Source organism: Orbicella faveolata, unplaced genomic scaffold (genome assembly GCF_042242905.1).
Source record: "Orbicella faveolata isolate gen_17 unplaced genomic scaffold, um_ofav_v1 contig_14, whole genome shotgun sequence".
NCBI classification, from domain to species: domain Eukaryota; kingdom Metazoa; phylum Cnidaria; class Anthozoa; order Scleractinia; family Merulinidae; genus Orbicella; species Orbicella faveolata.
The window spans coordinates 6,538,254-6,557,500 of NW_028301541.1; the positions used below are offsets into that span (position 1 = coordinate 6,538,254).

Sequence of the window (19,247 nt, forward strand, 5' to 3'; positions counted from 1 at the left end):
TGAATATAGGTATTTTATACAGTACATGTGGAAAAAGAAAAAATGGGACTTCCACTACTGTTCACTTAATAGAAGGTGTCCGCTTAATATTGGGTCTGCTTAATACAGGTTTGACTGTATGTTAAAACAATTTTACCCCTGTTTTATGTCTATTGACTCCTGTGCCACCCATAACTGGCCGGGACAAACATTGGCCTTTGTTCAAATAATTTTTTGATTGTCTTACATGTACAGTAAACCTTTAAATTCCACACATGGAAAGTTATTTTCATATAGAGCACGCAAGGAAGACTTACGTTACAGTGTATCTAAAGTTGTGGACCGAATCACAAAAGTATGGAAAATTGTGCAATTTCCGAGACAAACATAGTTATGGTTTACATTCAACATCATAGAGTTACACCAGTGTTGTTGTACAAAGAATTGAATGACTGAATTCGGCAACAACATGACATGAGCAAGGAGAGATAATCCATCTAAACAGCAGTTATAATCCTGCGATACATCAGCAGTTTAGACAATCAAAGATTCATGTTTTAGTGCTACCACTGAAGGGGCAGAAGGTAAAACAAACAAAATTTCAAGCTGTTATTTCAGAAAATGCGAGAAAATGGCAAACTCCTGGTAGATGAGCTCAGAAAGAGGCCCAGAAATGTTCCTAAAAGCATAAATAGCAGTGTCTGAGGTTAAAAATACTGTAGTTGTAGTCAGGCATAGTAATAAAATCTTAAAAGTTGTTGTCACTGACTTAAAAATCTTAAAATAGACGTTTCGGCTAAAATACTATAACCTTCTTCAGTGATGAAATGAATGTTAATGGCGTCTAAATGTAAATGAGATGTTTATAAGAATATGCGGAACTCGCTAGGGATTAATTTAGCATTTTGTAAATGTCTGGAATATGCGCGTGGTCATTAATTGAGTTCGGTTCGCGAATGCAATGCCACGCTTCAAAGAACAATCTACGCGACCACAAGTGACAGCGGTCTATGACCCTGACATTATTAAAATCAAATTCGCGGTTGTTGTTCATACAGTGTTGCGCCAAAAGAGAGTACAACACGTGGTGGACGCACTCAAACCAATGGTTACACGGACCAATTCTTAAAAAGCTGCCAAAGAACCAAACCACCTAAAGCATTAAATCAGCCCCAAAATAATCAGCTTCAAAGCCACAGAGGCTTTGTTACTTTGCCACATTTTCAAGGAATCTCTGAAAAAATTGCAAGAACTTTGGGACAATTCGACGTAAATGTTGCTCATAAACCCATCAAGACGGTTGGTTCGATCCTGAAGAAACCAAAGGACAAATTCGATCAAGACCTGTCAACTGGTGTCGTGTATAGAATCAATTGTAAAAACTGTGAAAAACTTTACATCGGTCAAACATCCAGAGCACTGAGATCCAGAACAAAAGAACATAAAAGAGCCGTCCTCACATGTGACAAGAACTCTCTTTTGGCGCAACACTGTATGAAAAACAACCACGAATTTGATTTTAATAATGTCAAGGTCATCATAAGACTGCTGTCGCTTGTGGTCGCGTAGATTGTTCTTGGAAGCGTGGCATTCCATTCGCGAACCAAACTCAATTACTGACCACGCACATATTCCAGACATTTACAAAATGCTAAATTAATCCCTAGCGCGTTCCGCACATTCTTATAAACATCTCATTTACATTTAGACGCCATTAACATTCATTTCATCACTGAAGAAGGTTATAGTATTTTAGCCAAAACGTCTATTTTAAGATTTTTAAGTCAGTGACAACAACTTTTAAGATTTTAGTGTCTGAGGTTCTTGGCCAACAACGCTGCCAAATTTGGACAAGGTATAACGCAATTCTTTCTTGCGTGATCCATATAAGAATAAGTTTTTATTTTTTTTCCTCACTTAATGAACAGCAAAATGTTCATTTCACATCAACTTGCGACTGCAAAGATGTTGATTTCACTTCAAAACTGGCAAAATGCTGATTTCACAAGAATGCATAAGCTCAAAGATGTTGACTTCACTTCAGACACTGCGAAATGTTGATTTCACGAGAACGCGTAAACTCAAAGATGACTTCACTCTAAACACAGTGAAATGTTGATTTCACAACAACACGTAAACTCAAAGATGTTGATTTCATGAGAACACCCAAGCTCAAAGATGTTGATTTCATTTTAAACACAGCGAAATGTTGATTTCATGAGAACATACAAACTCAAAGAATGATGTAGATTTGACGAGAATGCCTAGCTGAAAGGTGTAGATTTCACTTCAAACACTGTAGAATGTTGATTTCAGGAAAACGCATAACCACAAAGAGATGCTCATTTCAATAAAGAAAACAGTCAGATGCTGATTTCACTAAAATGTGTAACCGTGGAGATGCTCATTTCACTTAAAAAAAAACACTTATGTGTTGATTTCACATCAACGGGAAAGCTCAGAGATGTTGATTTCACTTTAAAAAAATACACATACATGTTGATTTCACCTCAAAAGGCGACCTCAAAGACACTTTTTCCACTTAAGAAACAGTTAAATGTTGATTTTACAAGAATGCGTGACCACAGAGATGCTCATTTCACTTAAGGTTACTGTAGACGTTCAGGGGTGCCTTCCGGAAAATGCTTTCTTTACGCACTGCTTTAAAGAAAACCAGACGGTAAACTATATGATCATCATTGTAAAGCTAATAATTTGTAGAATCCAAAAATAATATATTTTGCTATTTTTGTTTTGATAGGCATGTGCAAGCTTTCAAATGCAAAAATGACCATACTTACTAAACTGAACTACCAGCCTTTGTGTTACCACGGACATCCAAACTGACTGGACATCCTAAATCAGGAGATGATGGGCTAACAAAGCATGTGAGGCTTTTTTGATATTTCTATTGGTTGCTTAGGAAATCCCTTTCAAAGTTAAACAATAGAAAATTCTCTGACAGTTGTTACTCAATGGGATGCCACAGGAAAAATATTTTGATTTTCGCAAAATCCTCACACACTTTGGTATGTTAATATCTGACAAAGACTTTGGCCACGTGTCATTTAAATCCAATAAATCTACATACCCTATTAATTCATTTGAATACAGGTAATTCACGCAAAAATAAACCTTGAATTTTTGGCCTCGAAAGAAACCCACAGTCTTTGCACCTCACTGAAGCGATTGTCAACGTGACCATGCTGCCAACCAATGAAACGCAGCTTTGAACTCCCCAGTGGGCTCCAGTAACGCTTCCCAGGAATGAATGTGCAATGTTTATATTTACAGTATATCTTTATATTTTACATCGGGTAGCGAAGTCTGACGCGAAACATTCATTTCAGCAGCTTATAAATCCAATCAGCAATTTTTTATCATGTGTAAATAAAGTTTGTATGTATGTATGTATAAATGGGAAAAAGAAAAAGGGAAAAAGAGGAATGATAGCGGAATATCCTTGAACAGGCCTACTACTTGGTGAGCAGAGTCAAGTGCGCATATTTACACATTTAAAAAATTAAAATTTAATTAAATTCACCGATAATTACACAGGAATCAACTTCTGTGCCAGAAGAAGCTGGAGCAGGGCAGCGACAAAACATTCACTTGGGATTTGTGCTTGCGTTCAAATCATCAAATGTGGGAACACGCAGACTATGCAAAATTGCCTAGTCTATCACTTAAGAGAGAAAACGATCTATAAAAGTGAAGATTTCTCTGCAAGAAATTGCAAGATGTCAGGAATAAACAAAAGAAGCGAAATACGACTCCGCTGATGAGATCAGTTGCCGCAAAAATTGTTACTGCTCAATTCCAGGGTTAACACATTTTAATTGGCTCATCACAGTTTGCGGTTCATTGACTCGTTTAAAAAACTTACGTTTTTGTGCACTGGATAACTCATTCGTGTTTTAAGTCTTTAAAATAATTTTCTTTGCAAAATTCAGATAAAGTAGAAGTCTTAAATTTGGTGTAAAAAATAATTTTGGACAAAATAGGCCCTTGAATGTCTACAGTAACCTTAAAGAAGACATTTTGAATGTTGACACTTGAAAGCTCAGAGATGTTGATTTCACTTGAAAAAAACACAAAAAAGTTGATTTCACGTCAACAGCCGACCTCAAAGACACTTTTTTCACCTTAAAAACAGTCAAATGTAGATTTCACAAAATGCTGGTTTTATGAGGCTCCCGAGGTTAGGGTTCTGTCCCCTGATCCCATAAGTTAGAAACACTACAAATCATGCCAATTTGAAATAAAAGTGCTGTTATGATCGATCGCAACTTGTTAGCCAGTATCTGTGGTACTCCCTGTGTCAATAACTATGTAAAATCCACTTCAACTTACTAATATTGCTGTTTACCAGGCTTCTAAAGCCACAAAACGTCCACTGCACTTGAGCACAATGCATGCTGGGAAGGTTCTCTACAACTCACATGCGGGAAACATGGCGGTCGATTCAAGACTTATTTCAGTCTAAAATCAGTGCACACTTTCGAAACTTTGACCACGGCAACATTTGGCAAATGGGTCACAACTCACGAGTGGATTGTTTTCTTGGGCAAGAGCTGCTCTTGAACTTTGCTGCCTGACTTCAAATGCCGATACCTCGATTGTATCAGTTTGTTCGAACATCAGAGAGCACATTTTGGTTCTTTTAAATGTCCTGATGATTTATGGGTTTGTCAACACTTTATGATGCCTCTCAACCACCAGGCAGGCAGTCATGCAAGGTACTTTAAAAGAACACTTCAATAGTTAGTTGACAGAGCTCTAAAGCATCGCATCTAATTTCTGTTTGACAGTATTTCCTTTGACGCCCAATAGATTTCAAGCGTGTGTTTCACGTCACAATAACCGATGTAAACAATGTTTCCTAGATTCCCGCTTTGTATGCTATTATCCGACATACATTGAGGAAGACAGCTAACTGATACTGTGGGATTTGATTTTGACTTCCAATGCTATAAACAGAAGCTACATTAAATTTTACACATCACATTGACATAAGACACTGCCTTCATTGCTACAGAGAAAGCTATCTTGATCCGGGCAGATTTTCTTCCAACAATGTGCAAACAAGGAAAAAAGTCCAGGTCAATGTTTAAAATATAATTTGAAGTCAATTTATGAATGAGGCCCTTCATTTGAGATAGTCTGTCTGTTTCCTGTTCAACAAATTAACTCCTAAAGACACGGCTAGGAAAAGCCAAGATTTTTGCATATGTTACAACTCAAAACTGAAGCAAAAACCAACGACAAAAATACACAATATTCTTCTATTACATTGAAGACCATATGCAAAAATTTAGGCACTTTTGAGAAAACATTTTTTTCACCCAAATCCCCACTTAGCATGGTTTTGCACTCACCCCTTCAATGAAAATCTGCAAAATTAATATTTCATTGGTAGTTGGTGGATATTTGAAGGGGTGCATTGAAAAAGACCCTAAGTGACATCTGATAGACTGCAAGATTCTCCTAGCAAATTTCTTTTCACTTCCTTATTCAGAAAAGAGGATTTGTCATGAGATCAGGAGTCATTTAGGGCTTTTTTCCATGCACCCCTTCATTTGATTACATTAATCAAGAATTGTTAATCAGTTTGCTTACCTGGATTACTGCTACACACTGATTGCAGAAGTCATGAACCACTTGGTTTTCACTTAAAATCTCATCTGGAAAACAAGATTAATATCGGTGTTTAGTTGCCACGAAGACAACATCTCTTCAATGTTTTCCAGCTGGATACAAACTTTGCATTTCAAGCAGTTTACACATACTAATGCAAGTAAATTTAAAGGGAGCACATTCCCAACACAGAGGCATATCAAATATTTATGTCACTGCCATCTTCCCATGTATGTAAAAGTAGGGAAGGTTTTCTTGGCGGGGGTTCCTAGCACCACAAAGATGACAATGGAGCAGAGTTTGTTTAATCTACCACTTGAACGCATACAACGTACAAGAGAATTTTGATTTCATCATCTCAAATAAAATTTATTTCTTGCTCATTTCCAATCTCTTTTCTCTTTTAAGGAGGTTGGTGCAAAAATTTTCCAACCTTGATTTTTTTCTGAGACTTTTACCACTGTAAGATGATGAGTAAGTTATATCAGAAATGTAAAAAAATGGGGGGTCACCAACTTTATTTTGGAGAGAACATGCCCAGAAGAACACCCCAAATCTGAAAAAATCGAGCTTTGTTAGCGATCAAGGTCACAGTGTCTGTAAGCCCAAAAATATTGCAATTAGATCTCTGAAGTAAAATGTTCTCTGCCAAATATTGTTTAAGTGAACCTACTAAGTGAATTTAGTCAGCTGGTGATGTTCCTTAAGCTGGCCCAAAACAATTTTCTGTTATTTTGAGACTTATAAAACTAGGTGCGATTTTTCAGGCTTGGAACTGTACTGTTTTGAATGGCTGTGCTATTTTTTTAAGATAACTCTCCACTGTTCCTTTCATTGTGTTGAAGTCATAAATTAACATAACACTGTCTTGTCGCATAGCAACAAACTTGACCCACTTTTTACCATCAATTGCACCTATCTTAAAAACTAAGTTGGTGACCCCTTATTTTTTTGATAAAAATCTTTTTATCACATACAGAAGAAGAAACAGGGAAAATTCGAAAAAAATTCTCCAGAGCAGGTTTTGCTTAAATTAAAAAAATGGAAATTTCTTAGTTGGAAAAATAATATTCCACTCCACAGTTTTTTTCACAATTTTGCACATGCATTCTACTTTTGCTGTTGAATAAGTTTTTGCATTAAAAAAGTAGGGTCACCAGATCAGTTTTTGAGATATTAGCTTCGTGAATAAGGAATTTTTCACGTGCGTTCTAAGGGCAAATTAAAATCTCGACTTTATAAGATCGCACTTTACGCACGCTTGAAGGCCGTCCGCTGATCAGTAAAGCCCGCAATTCCACGCGAATAAATGCGAATAGTCTGCGAATAGTGTTTTCTTTTTCATTGTTGTGGTTAGCAGTATAAGCGGTAAAAAATGAGTACCATAAATACCCAGAGGTGACACTAGCCAAGTACAAAGAAAAAGAAAACCTGAAGAGTAGTATTTTCCTGCTGTTTTTTAGATTGATAGCTGGTGTGATGGATCGCAACATCAACATCACAATTGTTGTTTATGTTCCAGCACAGCGGTTTAAAGGGATGTTTTCCTTTGAAATTGCCTGAAGGATGGATGTTTTTGAAGTTAAAAATAACTGAAACTTGGCGGATAACAAAGTTTTACGAAGTAGGCCTCGTGCCGCCATGTTTGTTTTGATTTTCGTAAACTTTAAACCTTACGCACTATCTCGCAAACCCCTGCATGATGCCTCGCGCTGAAGTGCACACTAGAAATATTACACAGAAATCACAGAAATATTACTGTTATGAGCCACCTTAAAGGACAAGTTTGCATTTAGCAACCATAGTTTCACACATGGCAGGATTCGATGTCCCGCGGACAGAAATCTAGATTTTTTTTTAAACTTCCCACATTGATTTTTTGTTCAAATTATTGTGGACAACAATAAAATCTGTAAATAAAATCTGTTTCTGAAAAGAAAAGTAGGGGTCACCGAGCGTCCAAAGATCGTTAAATCCAAGCAAAGCTAAAGCAATGGCCATCTGCCCTATCTTGTTCATTTCATTACTTAGTGCACACTCACGCATGACGTGATATGTGAATTTGCATGCGCAGTAAGGATGCGCAGAAATAATTAGCACAAACATCCTTAAGGAGTTGAACACATTTTTCACACGCACTTTTGCTGATGCAATTCAGCACATGCATAAGAATTGCAAAAACAAACATGCCGTCAATAAAGCGAGCATTTTATTTAGTCAACACCTGCGGTATCTGTGCTATTTTTCTCTATAATTGAACACAATGTATTGATGGTTTTAGTCTTTTATTACAAAGATATGTTAGAAAAGGTAACAATGCAAAGAACCCAGCAATTCTCAGCTTTTTCTTTGTTAGTGCAAGAACCCAGTTAAATGCAGCACATGCATAGTTAGTCAAAAAATTGTGATTAAATGAAAAATTGCACTCTCCGAAATACGCCTATTTCTTGAGAACCACTCATCAGAATTTCATAAAATTTGGCACGAAAATACTTTAGGAAATAAGTACCTAGAGTATTGAAAATAATTGAGCTTTAACAAAGGAAATTCTAGATATTCCAATGAACCTTCAACAAGGCATAATTAAAGATCTCTCTGTTAAATTATTAGCAAAATGGTGTTAACTTGTGAGAATTGTTACAAGCTTGTTGCAGGCAAAGAGCCCTTTTCATGGTTAATTTTTCTTGTTTGCATTACAATGTAATTCAATGTGGATGTGAGGCAATTTCGGGCTAAAACTACAAAATAGCCCCAAATTGCCTCGCATACATGCTAGATTTTATTGTAATGCAAATGAGCAAAGGTAACCGTGAAAAGGGCTACTGCAAAGAAAATCTAATGACTAGATTTTCTACAAATAAACAAAACCGATTTTAAGGGCCTGTTTATTTTATTCATGTTACCATGGCAACGGCACATACATCAGCTTAACCATCAAAAAACCAAAGTTTGTGTTGTTAACTTGCTTGCTGCTATTTTTAACGACCGAGAGATCAAGGGTTTTAGAGAAAAAGGTGAATGAAACACAGGTATCAAAAACTGTGTTCAGCTACCTTAATACATTCTGAAGGGGGAAGTGTGTTGGCACTTTTTGATCTTCCTTTCATGGGGGTTAAAAACTTAACTTTTCTGAGGGGGTAAAATTCAAAGCTCCTCAATAAAGGAGGGGGAAGGGGGGGGGAAGGGGGCCGGATTAAATGGAATGGCACACAGAAATTTTGCGTTACATGTTTCTCAGTTTATGTGCCTCTTAAAGGAAGAAAAAACTCTAATGGACACACATACAACGTTAATGTCCTATCTTATTATCTAGTCAAGTATTGATCTAACCAAACTGTAAGGTAATCACAACGCAAAACAATTTCCAAGCACGCTTACCTTCGTCCAGGGACTTCCCAAGTTGTCAACAAACACGTCTCCATATTCCATCTCCTGGTTCCGATAAGCAAAAAAGTGGAGAAAGTTAGCTTATGACCCAGATCAAGTAATATCACCGTTTAAAAACAAAGAACAAACCTTTGAAATAACGATAAACTCAATGAACTTTCCACTATTTTTCTTGCACACGTGCCAAAATGGCCGAAACAAACAACACTCGCAAAGATCACTGGGAAATGGCTAGGAAGTGCACGTGAAGGGACTAACGGAAGGGGGCGAAAGCCAATAAGACACCACAAATTTAATGAATTTTACAAGGGCTACCATTCTATTTGCTTACTCAGAAAAACAAGAAGAAACTTCAACTAAAAACGTTTTGAGCTCATCTTCGTCTCTGTTTTTCATGCTGGTCATTATCAACTATGCCTAGCCAAAATTCTAAATAAAATCCTAATTGCTGTCCTAAAACTGGCCAGCACTCTCGGCAGGGGAGAGCGTATGTTTGTGTGGAGGCTGATTGTAGGACATTTTTTACTAAGAATTCCATGAAAGCACCAGAACCTTGCGTCCCGTTTGTTCCTTTCCCTATCAAACCGTTACGTGCTTGCCATACGTGTACACTAATGCTTATTCTTCAGGTGTTTTTTGTAATAAACATATTGTATAAGAGGTGACAGTATTCGCAGGCTGACTAAACCCCTGTGTACTTCCGGATATCCCGTTTGTAATAAAACTCCCCCCAACCTCGCCCGTGCTCCACAGAATGGAACCAATAGCATATATACGAGGAGTAGATTTTTTTTTTTTCAAATCCTCCTTCAGCGAAAGCGAAAATAGCGCGGTATATACAACATGTACGAGTGTGGATCGTGGAGCAGCCTGTTGACTTGGCACTGATGAGAAGAAGAGACTGGACACAACCGATCGCCCCTTGGTTACAAATATCGCACTGGCCTGCTGCTTCTCGTCCCTTTATTTGTTAAATTCCGTTCCTTAGTTAGTGAGGGGGTGCTTTGGAGAAGCCGCGAGATGGGAATTGGCCAAGTTGCGTCCGCGAATTCGCGCACGAAATGAACTATTCGCGCGCGACACCCTGCTGCCTACGTCATTCTCCTATCAGATACTAAAACTTCGGTGAATAAGCGTGAACTAAGAGAACGACAAATACGCGATCTTTTGAACCTCCTGCGTGACCGAGTCGTCTTATATTATCAAATTTATTTCTCCACGAAGATTTGCCTTTTGAATTAATATTCCTATTAAATACGAATTTAAATACCTTCATGTTAAGTCTAACATCAGGGGAACGCACAGCAGACATTTCACGTTTTTGCAACCACATTAGTTTCGGTGGGAGGCTTAGAACTTCGTAAGACAGTCTTAAAATAATATGCGCATTACGAGAAAGGGCTATTGAAATTAAGCACAAAAAACTATGCTGTTGGTCATTGATTTTTATAACATTTGGTGGCTCCTAAAGGAGCCGTTTGTTTTGGCGGGAAACCCACAAAGTGAGTTTACTTGCTGCTGGTGTACTTGGTCACAGCCTTGGTTCCTTCACTCACTGCGTGTTTGGCCAGTTCACCGGGCAGAAGCAGCCTGATGGCGGTCTGGATCTCGCGGGAGCTGATGGTTGATTTCTTGTTGTAGTGGGCAAGGCGGGAAGCTTCGGTGGCGATACGCTCGAAGATGTCGTTGACGAACGAGTTCATGATGCCCATGGCTTTGCTGGAGATACCAGTGTCAGGGTGAACTTGCTTCAACACCTTGTAGATGTAGATAGCATAGCTTTCCTTTCTCTTTCCCCTTCTCTTCTTCTTTCCATCAGCGGCGGCCTTTGCCTTACCGGCTTTCTTCTCGCCCTTCTTTCCTGCAACTTTGGGTGCCATGTCTGTAGATCAGAATGGATTTGAATGAGGTCCAGATGATGCATTTTGTATTTATAATAAAATTTTGAAAGGATCAATTACCATAAGGATCGAAATCCTCGATTCCTAATTGGTCAGACCTTAAGGGTCATATTATTATGCATGTGGTTTGTTTATACCACTTCGAGTCTTTGTTTTCCCTTGTCAAATGAAAAGTTCTTATTGGTGCATCTCGATCCTCTATATTCGACTCGTGGCAAATATAACGTAGTACATATCGCTTCTATTTCATTCTCTCAGAAACTCGTGAGTTCTACATTCAATCATGTCTGGTCGCGGTAAAGGAAAGGCAAAGGGCACCAAGTCCAAGAGCCGCTCATCCCGTGCAGGGCTTCAGTTCCCAGTTGGTCGTATCCATCGTCTTCTCCGCAAAGGCAACTACGCTGAGCGTGTTGGCGCTGGTGCTCCGGTGTACTTGGCTGCAGTTCTCGAGTATTTGAGTGCCGAGATCCTCGAGTTGGCGGGCAACGCTGCTCGTGACAACAAGAAGACAAGAATCATCCCCCGTCACCTTCAGCTGGCTGTCCGTAACGACGAGGAGTTGAACAAACTGCTCGCCGGTGTCACCATCGCGCAGGGAGGTGTTCTTCCAAACATCCAGGCTGTACTTCTGCCCAAGAAGACGGAGAAGAAACCCAAAGCTTAAATAAGCTTTGACTCAGAAAAAAAAACGGCTCCTTTAGGAGCCACCAAATATTACAAAGGTCTTGACCAACATGAATACTAATATACAAAGAATAAACACATTTGTTAAAACGGTTCTGCTTTCAACTTTAGTTCCAAAGCCCCGCACCATTTCTCCTTCTATATTCAAACTAAAACATGGTAAGTTTTCTATCTATACATCCTTTCTTCCGCAATAGCGCGGAAACGTTTTTTCCTGCACGAAATTTGCGCAAACATAAATCGAACTTTGAAATAACCGCGCGCAATCTTTTCTATGGACTTTCGTGCACACGATATACACGTCTTGCATATATTTCACATGCCAAAAACCGAGCAATAATTATGAGCAGCCTTGCGCAAGCCCTTTTCCTTGTAAATTTAAGCATTCAGAACTGCGAATAGGCTCGATTTCCGCCGCTTTCTCGAGTTCTTCCCCGCCGGCTCCTTTCCCGAACAGCGGTTGGTAATCGAGCCTAAACTGCGAACCGTTCAAGTTGTGCGCGCGAGCAGGTCGACCGTTGCAGAAATGGCGCCAAAACCTCGCAGGAACAAACAATTAAAAGCTCACCGTTGTTCGGTTCAAAGGTTATCGTAAAATATTTGTCGAATATTCGGGCAACGAAGCGGCTTTCCTCAGCGCGCGATCTGTGGGAACGCTATTAGTGTTGTATTAGTATTACAAAGAAACATTTTATTGGTCATGACTTTTGAGAGATTTGGTGGCTCCTAAAGGAGCCGTTTGTTTGAGTTGGCAGACTGTGTAGTCTAACCGCCAAATCCGTACAGAGTACGGCCTTGTCGTTTCAGAGCGTACACCACATCCATGGCTGTCACAGTCTTTCTCTTTGCGTGCTCGGTGTATGTCACAGCATCACGGATCACGTTCTCAAGGAAAACTTTGAGAACACCACGAGTCTCCTCGTAGATCAAGCCAGAGATACGCTTGACACCGCCACGGCGAGCAAGACGACGGATGGCTGGCTTGGTGATGCCTTGGATGTTGTCACGAAGGATCTTTCGGTGACGCTTGGCGCCTCCTTTTCCTAGACCTTTGCCTCCTTTGCCGCGACCAGACATGTTGCTTACTTGCTTGTATCAGACATATAACCAACTTTGCACCATTTATGCATTTTATAGGGTGAAGAATGACCTCTCGGGAAACACAACGCGAATATGCACGTTCTTATTGGCTGACTACATACAACAAAGCCAAGGGTCAGTTAATACTGTTAATTATCATAAAATGCCGGTATTCGCTTTCATTCACACAACACATGCGAACACATTCTGTAAAGGGAAACAAGTCCTTACCATTGATTAAACCTCCATAAAAACGCACAAGGAAAGTATAACTAACTTTGCATCTATTCAAGCGATTTTTCTTTAAATCTCAGTGAAGAAATGTCCTACTCCTGAAAAAAAACTCTTGAAAGTTTCTTAGGATCGAAATACGGTCACAGAACCGTAAAATTATTTGGTGATATTATATTCAACCAATCAAATCTCACAGTTTTGAACCAATCAGGGACAAGCCCGCCAGGTATAAATGCGTTTGTAACGTTATTATGTTATTATATCAGTGATATTTCTCGATATCGAACATGGCACGTACAAAGCAAACTGCTCGTAAATCAACTGGTGGAAAAGCTCCACGAAAACAGCTCGCCACTAAGGCAGCGCGTAAGAGCGCTCCTGCTACCGGTGGAGTCAAGAAACCTCATCGTTACAGGCCTGGTACAGTCGCTCTTCGTGAGATCCGTCGTTACCAGAAATCCACTGAGCTGCTGATCCGCAAGCTGCCCTTCCAGCGTCTTGTGCGAGAAATCGCTCAAGATTTCAAGACCGATCTGCGTTTCCAGAGCTCCGCTGTGATGGCTCTTCAAGAAGCTAGCGAGGCTTACCTTGTTGGTCTGTTTGAAGACACTAACTTGTGCGCCATCCACGCCAAGCGCGTCACCATCATGCCCAAGGACATTCAGCTGGCCCGCCGAATCCGTGGAGAGCGAGCATAGAGTGGACAACACTTTCACAAAACAAACGGCTCCTTTAGGAGCCACCACATGAATAAAAGCAATGACCAGTTGATCTATTACATAAAATGTGGCATTCCCTTCACAGTAGATAATATATAGATGTTGATTCGCCATGCGTTCAAAGCAGAACTTAAGTTCTCGTAAAAGCGGAGTACTTGTGAAGCAAAAATCTAAAATCGCGAGGCGACGCAATGTTTTGCATGATTTTTTTGAAACCTCTCGGGAAGGTTATGATCCACAGTACTTTCTTTCTAAATTAAAGCTGAGTTTGAAGTTGCAAAAATCCAAATCACGGCCTTTCGTGTTTCTACAATAATAAGATAGTCAGCGCTGTGTCCTATAAAGAGCCAAATACCCATTTTAGTTTCGGGACAAGCTGAAATGATCCCGCGCGAATTTTCCTTGTTGGCGGACGCTACAGTAGTTCTCCATCAACAGTCCAACGACGACATTTCGAACACTCAACGAGACCCGAAAGAACCGATCAGTGTATAACGTGAGCTAAAAGCTTTTATGTTCGACGGTTTTTTTTTTTTTTGTCAAAAGGTGTTCGTAATTTCTGATTGTCCAAGAATCAGTTCGAAAACCATAGCCCGAAATATATGGGGCGCCGTACTGGACAATATTACGAACATTTCTTAAACATGCTTAACTCCTACTTAGCGTGACATACTTTATATTCTGTATGGTCATTATCATATAACCATGCCAAAATCTAAATAAAGAAGCTCAACTTACTTCATATTCTGTATGGTCATTGTCATATAACCATGCCAAATTCTAAATAAATATGCTTAACTTACTTTATATTCTGTATGGTCACTGTCATATAACCATGCCAAATTCTAAATAAATATGCTTAAATTACTTCATATTCTGTATGGTCATTGTCATATAACCATGCGAAATTCTAAATAAATATGCTTAACTTACTTTACATTCTTTCAGGTCTTTGTCATATAATCATGCCCATATACACTTATATTGAGCATTCTAAACTTCCATGCGTATGCAGTATGGTATGATGCACCACGCGCTTTATATGCTGATTTTGTAACCAGGTCTCTCGCGGCCAGTGACGGAACCAAAATGGCGGCTCTAGGTGGCATTGCTGGGTCAGAGAATCGACTCATATCATTTTTTGAACGGACAAAAGCACTACTTGCCGAGGCAGAACAATGCATTTATATATTTTCATCTGCTGGGGACATAGACAGAATAGAAATGTTACACGAGAGGCTTTCAGAGGCTGGGGAAACTGTTTTTATTTTGAAAGAGAGCGCTTCCGAACTCATCAGTTCGGATCGTGATTTAAAAATGGCAAATTTTCATAGCAACATGGATGAGCTGTCCACACGCTTGACAAGACTGCGAGTCTATTTTGAGAATATGGCAGATTATTTAAGTGAAGACACAGTAAATGTGCCAGCCCACCAATGCAAGAGGGAGTACACAGGTATGAGAGGTCAACCGAAACTGGAGGTTTCCAAAAGGCAAATACAGTTTCTCCGCGAGTTGCACTTTCCTTGGGTCAGAATAGCGGAACTTCTCGGAATCTCCACAAAAACCCTAACAAGAAGGCGGCAAGAGTTTCAAATCGATGGCGAGGAAGAGATGAACTGGTCGTCTGCTGGAAATGGCGCACTAAGGGAAATCATGCAAGAAATAATGACGGTCACTCCTGGAATTGGTCAAACCCGAATGTTAGGTGCATTACATAGCAGGGGAATACGAGTGCAACGATGGAAAGTCAGAGAAATGATGCGCGAGCTGGATCCAGTTGGAACAGCACTTCGGTGGAGAGGAACCATATGTAGACGAAAGTACAATGTACAATGTCCAAATGCGCTCTGGCACATCGACGGAAATCACAAGATGATACGCTGGCGATTTGTGGTACACACGGCTATTGATGGATATTCCAGGTTGATACCATATGTGTACTGTGCAGACAATAACAAATCAGATACCGTACTTGAACTGTTTCAGAATGCCTGCCAATCTTATGGCATACCTTCAAGAGTTAGAAGTGACCATGGTCTTGAAAACATGGGCGTGGCCCGAATGATGTTGGAGTGCCGGGGAGTCAACAGAGGAAGCATGATAACCGGAAGTTCTGTGCACAATCAAAGAGTTGAACGGCTTCATAGGGATGTAACCAGTGGTGTCCTCAAAAGTTATATCGACGAGTTCAACATGATGGAGACTTCTGGCCTATTAGACCCTGTTAATGAAGTTCATTTGTTATCACTTCATCTTGTGTATTTGCAGGAAATTAACAAATCTCTGGAAGAATTTACCAGACAATGGAATTACCATGGTCTTAGCACAGAAGGTGGTTCATCTCCTCTCCAGCTTTGGACCGAGGGCATTCTGAGAACTGCAACAGACAGGAACTCGCCTTTAGATGTTATTTTAACAGAGGAAGAATTAGTTTGGTACGGAGTAGATGAAGATGACAGTTCTGTTACAGAAGAGGACCAAGAGGTAGTTGTTCCAAGTAGTAACATACCTCTGAGTGGAAGTCAACTAGACCACCTTCATTCCCTAATACCCACAAACCTGAGAAAGGACGAAAGAATCCTCAAATATGTTGAGCTTGTTGGGGTTGTTCATGCTATGCATCAGGAATGATTAGAACATAACTATTGTATGGGGAGTAACTTGAGGAAAAGTAACAGGTCCTTTTAGAGGACTGGGAAAAGTAATGTCAGTACCAAAAAATGCTTGCTCAGTAGTGGAAAAAAACGACATATGGAGGTTCAGTCTGGGTTTGCTAAGTTAATTTCAAGTTTAGAAATTTATTCGTATACAATCTTGCCATAACTGGGAATAACTGGATCAGTGTCTTCCACTCATTTCACAAGACCCAGGAATTCTTTTCTCTTTTCTCTCACAGCAGCAGATGTAGCATGTGAGTTCAGTAAAGAAACAATTTGCAAATGCCACACAGTATTGACAACTAAGGTTTTCTTTCAAATTGTTTTTTTTTAATTTACTGGTATTTCCATTGTGTTTGAGGTTACCGCTTAAATTTGTCTTTTAACATCACAGTTAGTTAATGTTGTTGTTTTTGGCATCAGCAGCACCAAAACAGGTCACTAGGTAATCATTAGACAGCTAAGATCCTATAAAGACAAACAAGCAGGACAGTCAGGTCCATGTGTTGCTGTATTGAGGGACTCCAACTGAGTTATTCATGTTTAAATTCACTCAATAGCATCTTTTACAAATTATATTATTACCCTTGGCAAAAAACTAAGGGTACCTTGGTTATGTGGAGACTTAAGTGAGTCTTGTTACAAATTGAGGAAGCATAAAATGGCAAATAAAACACAACATTTATTGTCACTTTGTCATTTTTTTCCACTGTTACACAAAAAAGTTGTTTGTCATGCAACACTACAAGTAAGTAAATTACATGGGGATGCAGGTGCTCCCTGCTCATGAACAAACATTGTGAACAGCTACAGCATCATTTCCTGATCAATCCAAATTTAAGGATAGCTAGCTTCAAAACAACTCAAAACTACTGGTGAAAATGACTTAACACTGTGGTTTCATGAGTGCATGTTCCCTGAATATTCTCTTTTAATAGTCAATGCCAGTGAAAGTACAGTATGAAAGTTAAAAAATGGTCATACATGTACATGAACTTCTGCAATTCACACATCACGTTAAATCTTAATTATTAATTAAACCTTGAAGGACTAGGGTTCTACATGTAGAAATTTCAATGGGCACAACAATAAATGTCAACATTAACATGTGGCTGAAATACTTCTTAAAAAATCAATGTGACAACAACAAATGCCATTGAATTTTTAAGTGGGAAAATATTCCTCTAAAAAGTGAGGAACTGAACTCTAACATTTACATGCTAACTACAATGTCACGACTGAATAAACCGGTGGATATGAATTACACACAGTTAAAGGATTTCTTTGCAGAACTAATGACAGCATTCAGCAATAAACTGAAACTTTCTTCACTTTCAAAGTGATTTGGAAGAGTTAATGAAAGCAAACATGTTGATGCAAAAATAGAAGGAACATTGTCAAATTTTACATTGATTCTACTTAGTCCAAAGTTGGGCAAACCAGAGGAACCAGTGACAAAAAAGACAAAATTTTCCAACATTTGAATATCAGCCTTACGTAAGTACTGTTTAAGGTAATTTGCAACAGTTCTGTCATCTTCACTCATCTCAGATGGAAACTGTAGTACATCAACCAATTGTGCTGCACTCAACCTACTATCACTGCTGGGCACAAACAGCTTCTCAAACATGTCAGGGTACTCTGCCATTTTAGCACGAAAGCCAAGTACAGCCAGTCCTTCTCCAAGCTGATCTAGAACAATCTTGGGTCGGCTTATGACATCATGAATTATTATCCCTTGGATGACCCTCATTTTGTTGTCATTCTGAAAAAAAAAATCATCTGTTGTAGTGTTGGGTATAAAGACCTGCTGTGGTAGCTGGGGACACTCAATAAACTATTATTGTAAAATGGAAAAAGGAACTTGCCTTCAATCAAAAATTTGAAAGAAATCAGTTTCTAATATTATTATCCTTTGAAGACTTACAGATAAAACTACCGACATGCCACACTCTGACAAAAAACTAGCCACTTCTTCTTGGTCCAGTGTGGCGACATCTTCAGCCTGAGCAATCTGTTAACAAGAAAACTCCTGGTCAATCCTCCCTTTGTTAAGGATATAAATCTGTTCAAGTTTACATTCATTCAATACACAGTGCACAGTGATGCCAGTATCTTTCTTTGTGTGTCTACAGTTTCCTCATACCTAGTTGGGCCAGAAATTATATTGTAAATGTTTTCCACCCTCTGTCCACCCTAACTCTGAATAAAACAAGGAGGCTGACTTCCCTTTTGTTAGTCATCAGCACTTGTTGAAAGATATTAGCACTTACTTAAAGAGCAAACTACTTAAAAAGGGAAGGGACAAAACATTACTATTGGTATGCAAGCACAAATACATGTACAATACCTTGTCAATAAAATTTTTCACAGGCTCCGAGCAGTCTCCATAGTTCAGTGAATCCATTGCTGTATCAACATCCCCCGTTGCTAGGTAGCGATAAACTGAAGGACTAAACACAGGGAAATCAGGACCTCCTTGCAAAATGCTGTGCACAATGATTGTTCCAATGTACTTCATCATACCAGAAGCTACAATGTCAGCATTATAAATGGGACTTTTGTAATTGGTGCCCTGAAAGAACATCTGAGATATAACTTGAAGAAGCTGGCTAAAGAAGTGTCTGGTTACTCCACCCGTGTCCACAGCTGGCTGTCCTGTGTAAAGGACTCTTAGATGCTTTGTAGGATCAAAGCTGGGATCTTTATAGTATGCCATAGCATCATTGAATAAATCTTCTTCGTCAACTTTGAGCTTTTCTTTCTGGGTACTCAAACCTTTCTGAAGTTCCTTTAACACTGTATCCAGGGAATCTGCTTTTTCATTTGCTGGGGAGAAAACAGGCTCCAAAAGGCTATCATCATCATCCTCACCAATGTCACTCTCAAAAGGGAGATTTTGGGAGGAGAGGAAAAGAGCAGCCCGGCTGACACTCCCATGGCAGGTCAGGGCATTCTGCAGTATG

At 39.4% G+C, this 19,247-nt stretch overlaps 4 protein-coding genes and 1 pseudogene across 7 annotated transcripts in view; 2 read left to right on the top strand and 3 right to left on the bottom strand.

The window, feature by feature from the left end:
• Window positions 1–10,939, bottom strand: part of LOC110063321 (histone H2B.1 pseudogene) — a 16,920-nt pseudogene extending 5,981 nt beyond the window's left edge. The window contains exons 1-3 of one of the 2 annotated variants that reach the window (XR_016206337.1): window positions 10,274–10,939; window positions 8,995–9,048; window positions 5,599–5,663 (exon numbers count right to left, since the gene is read on the bottom strand). The product of XR_016206337.1 is annotated as a histone H2B.1 pseudogene, transcript variant X1 (transcript). Of the gene's footprint in view, window positions 1–5,598; window positions 5,664–8,994; window positions 9,049–9,132; window positions 9,228–10,273 lie in introns of those variants that run through there. The other variant, XR_016206338.1, reaches the window with a different exon arrangement.
• Window positions 10,940–11,167: 228 nt separating this feature from the next.
• LOC149113761 (histone H2A) lies at window positions 11,168–11,680 on the top strand. Its single transcript, XM_089286404.1, has one exon. The coding sequence runs from the start codon at window positions 11,188–11,190 to the stop codon at window positions 11,566–11,568; it is 381 nt and encodes a 126-aa protein (XP_089142530.1). The 5' UTR covers window positions 11,168–11,187; the 3' UTR covers window positions 11,569–11,680.
• A 149-nt stretch (window positions 11,681–11,829) lies between these two features.
• LOC110048025 (histone H4) lies at window positions 11,830–12,715 on the bottom strand. The gene has a single exon (XM_020753782.2). The coding sequence runs from the start codon at window positions 12,663–12,665 to the stop codon at window positions 12,354–12,356; it is 312 nt and encodes a 103-aa protein (XP_020609441.2). The 5' UTR covers window positions 12,666–12,715; the 3' UTR covers window positions 11,830–12,353.
• Window positions 12,716–13,144: 429 nt separating this feature from the next.
• Window positions 13,145–13,687, top strand: LOC110047965 (histone H3). Its single transcript, XM_020753719.2, has one exon. The coding sequence runs from the start codon at window positions 13,190–13,192 to the stop codon at window positions 13,598–13,600; it is 411 nt and encodes a 136-aa protein (XP_020609378.1). The 5' UTR covers window positions 13,145–13,189; the 3' UTR covers window positions 13,601–13,687.
• Window positions 13,688–16,943: 3,256 nt separating this feature from the next.
• LOC149113762 (uncharacterized) overlaps window positions 16,944–19,247 on the bottom strand; it is a 3,589-nt gene continuing 1,285 nt past the window's right edge. Inside the window, exons 1-3 of one of the 2 annotated variants that reach the window (XM_089286406.1) lie at window positions 18,632–19,247; window positions 18,209–18,295; window positions 16,944–18,046 (exon numbers count right to left, since the gene is read on the bottom strand). The exon at window positions 18,632–19,247 is cut by the window's right edge and continues 1,285 nt beyond it. In XM_089286406.1, coding sequence (XP_089142532.1) covers window positions 17,543–18,046; window positions 18,209–18,295; window positions 18,632–19,247 — 1,207 coding nt within the window. In that variant the 3' untranslated portion in view covers window positions 16,944–17,542. The remainder of the gene's footprint in view (window positions 18,047–18,208; window positions 18,296–18,631) is intronic. The other variant, XM_089286407.1, reaches the window with a different exon arrangement.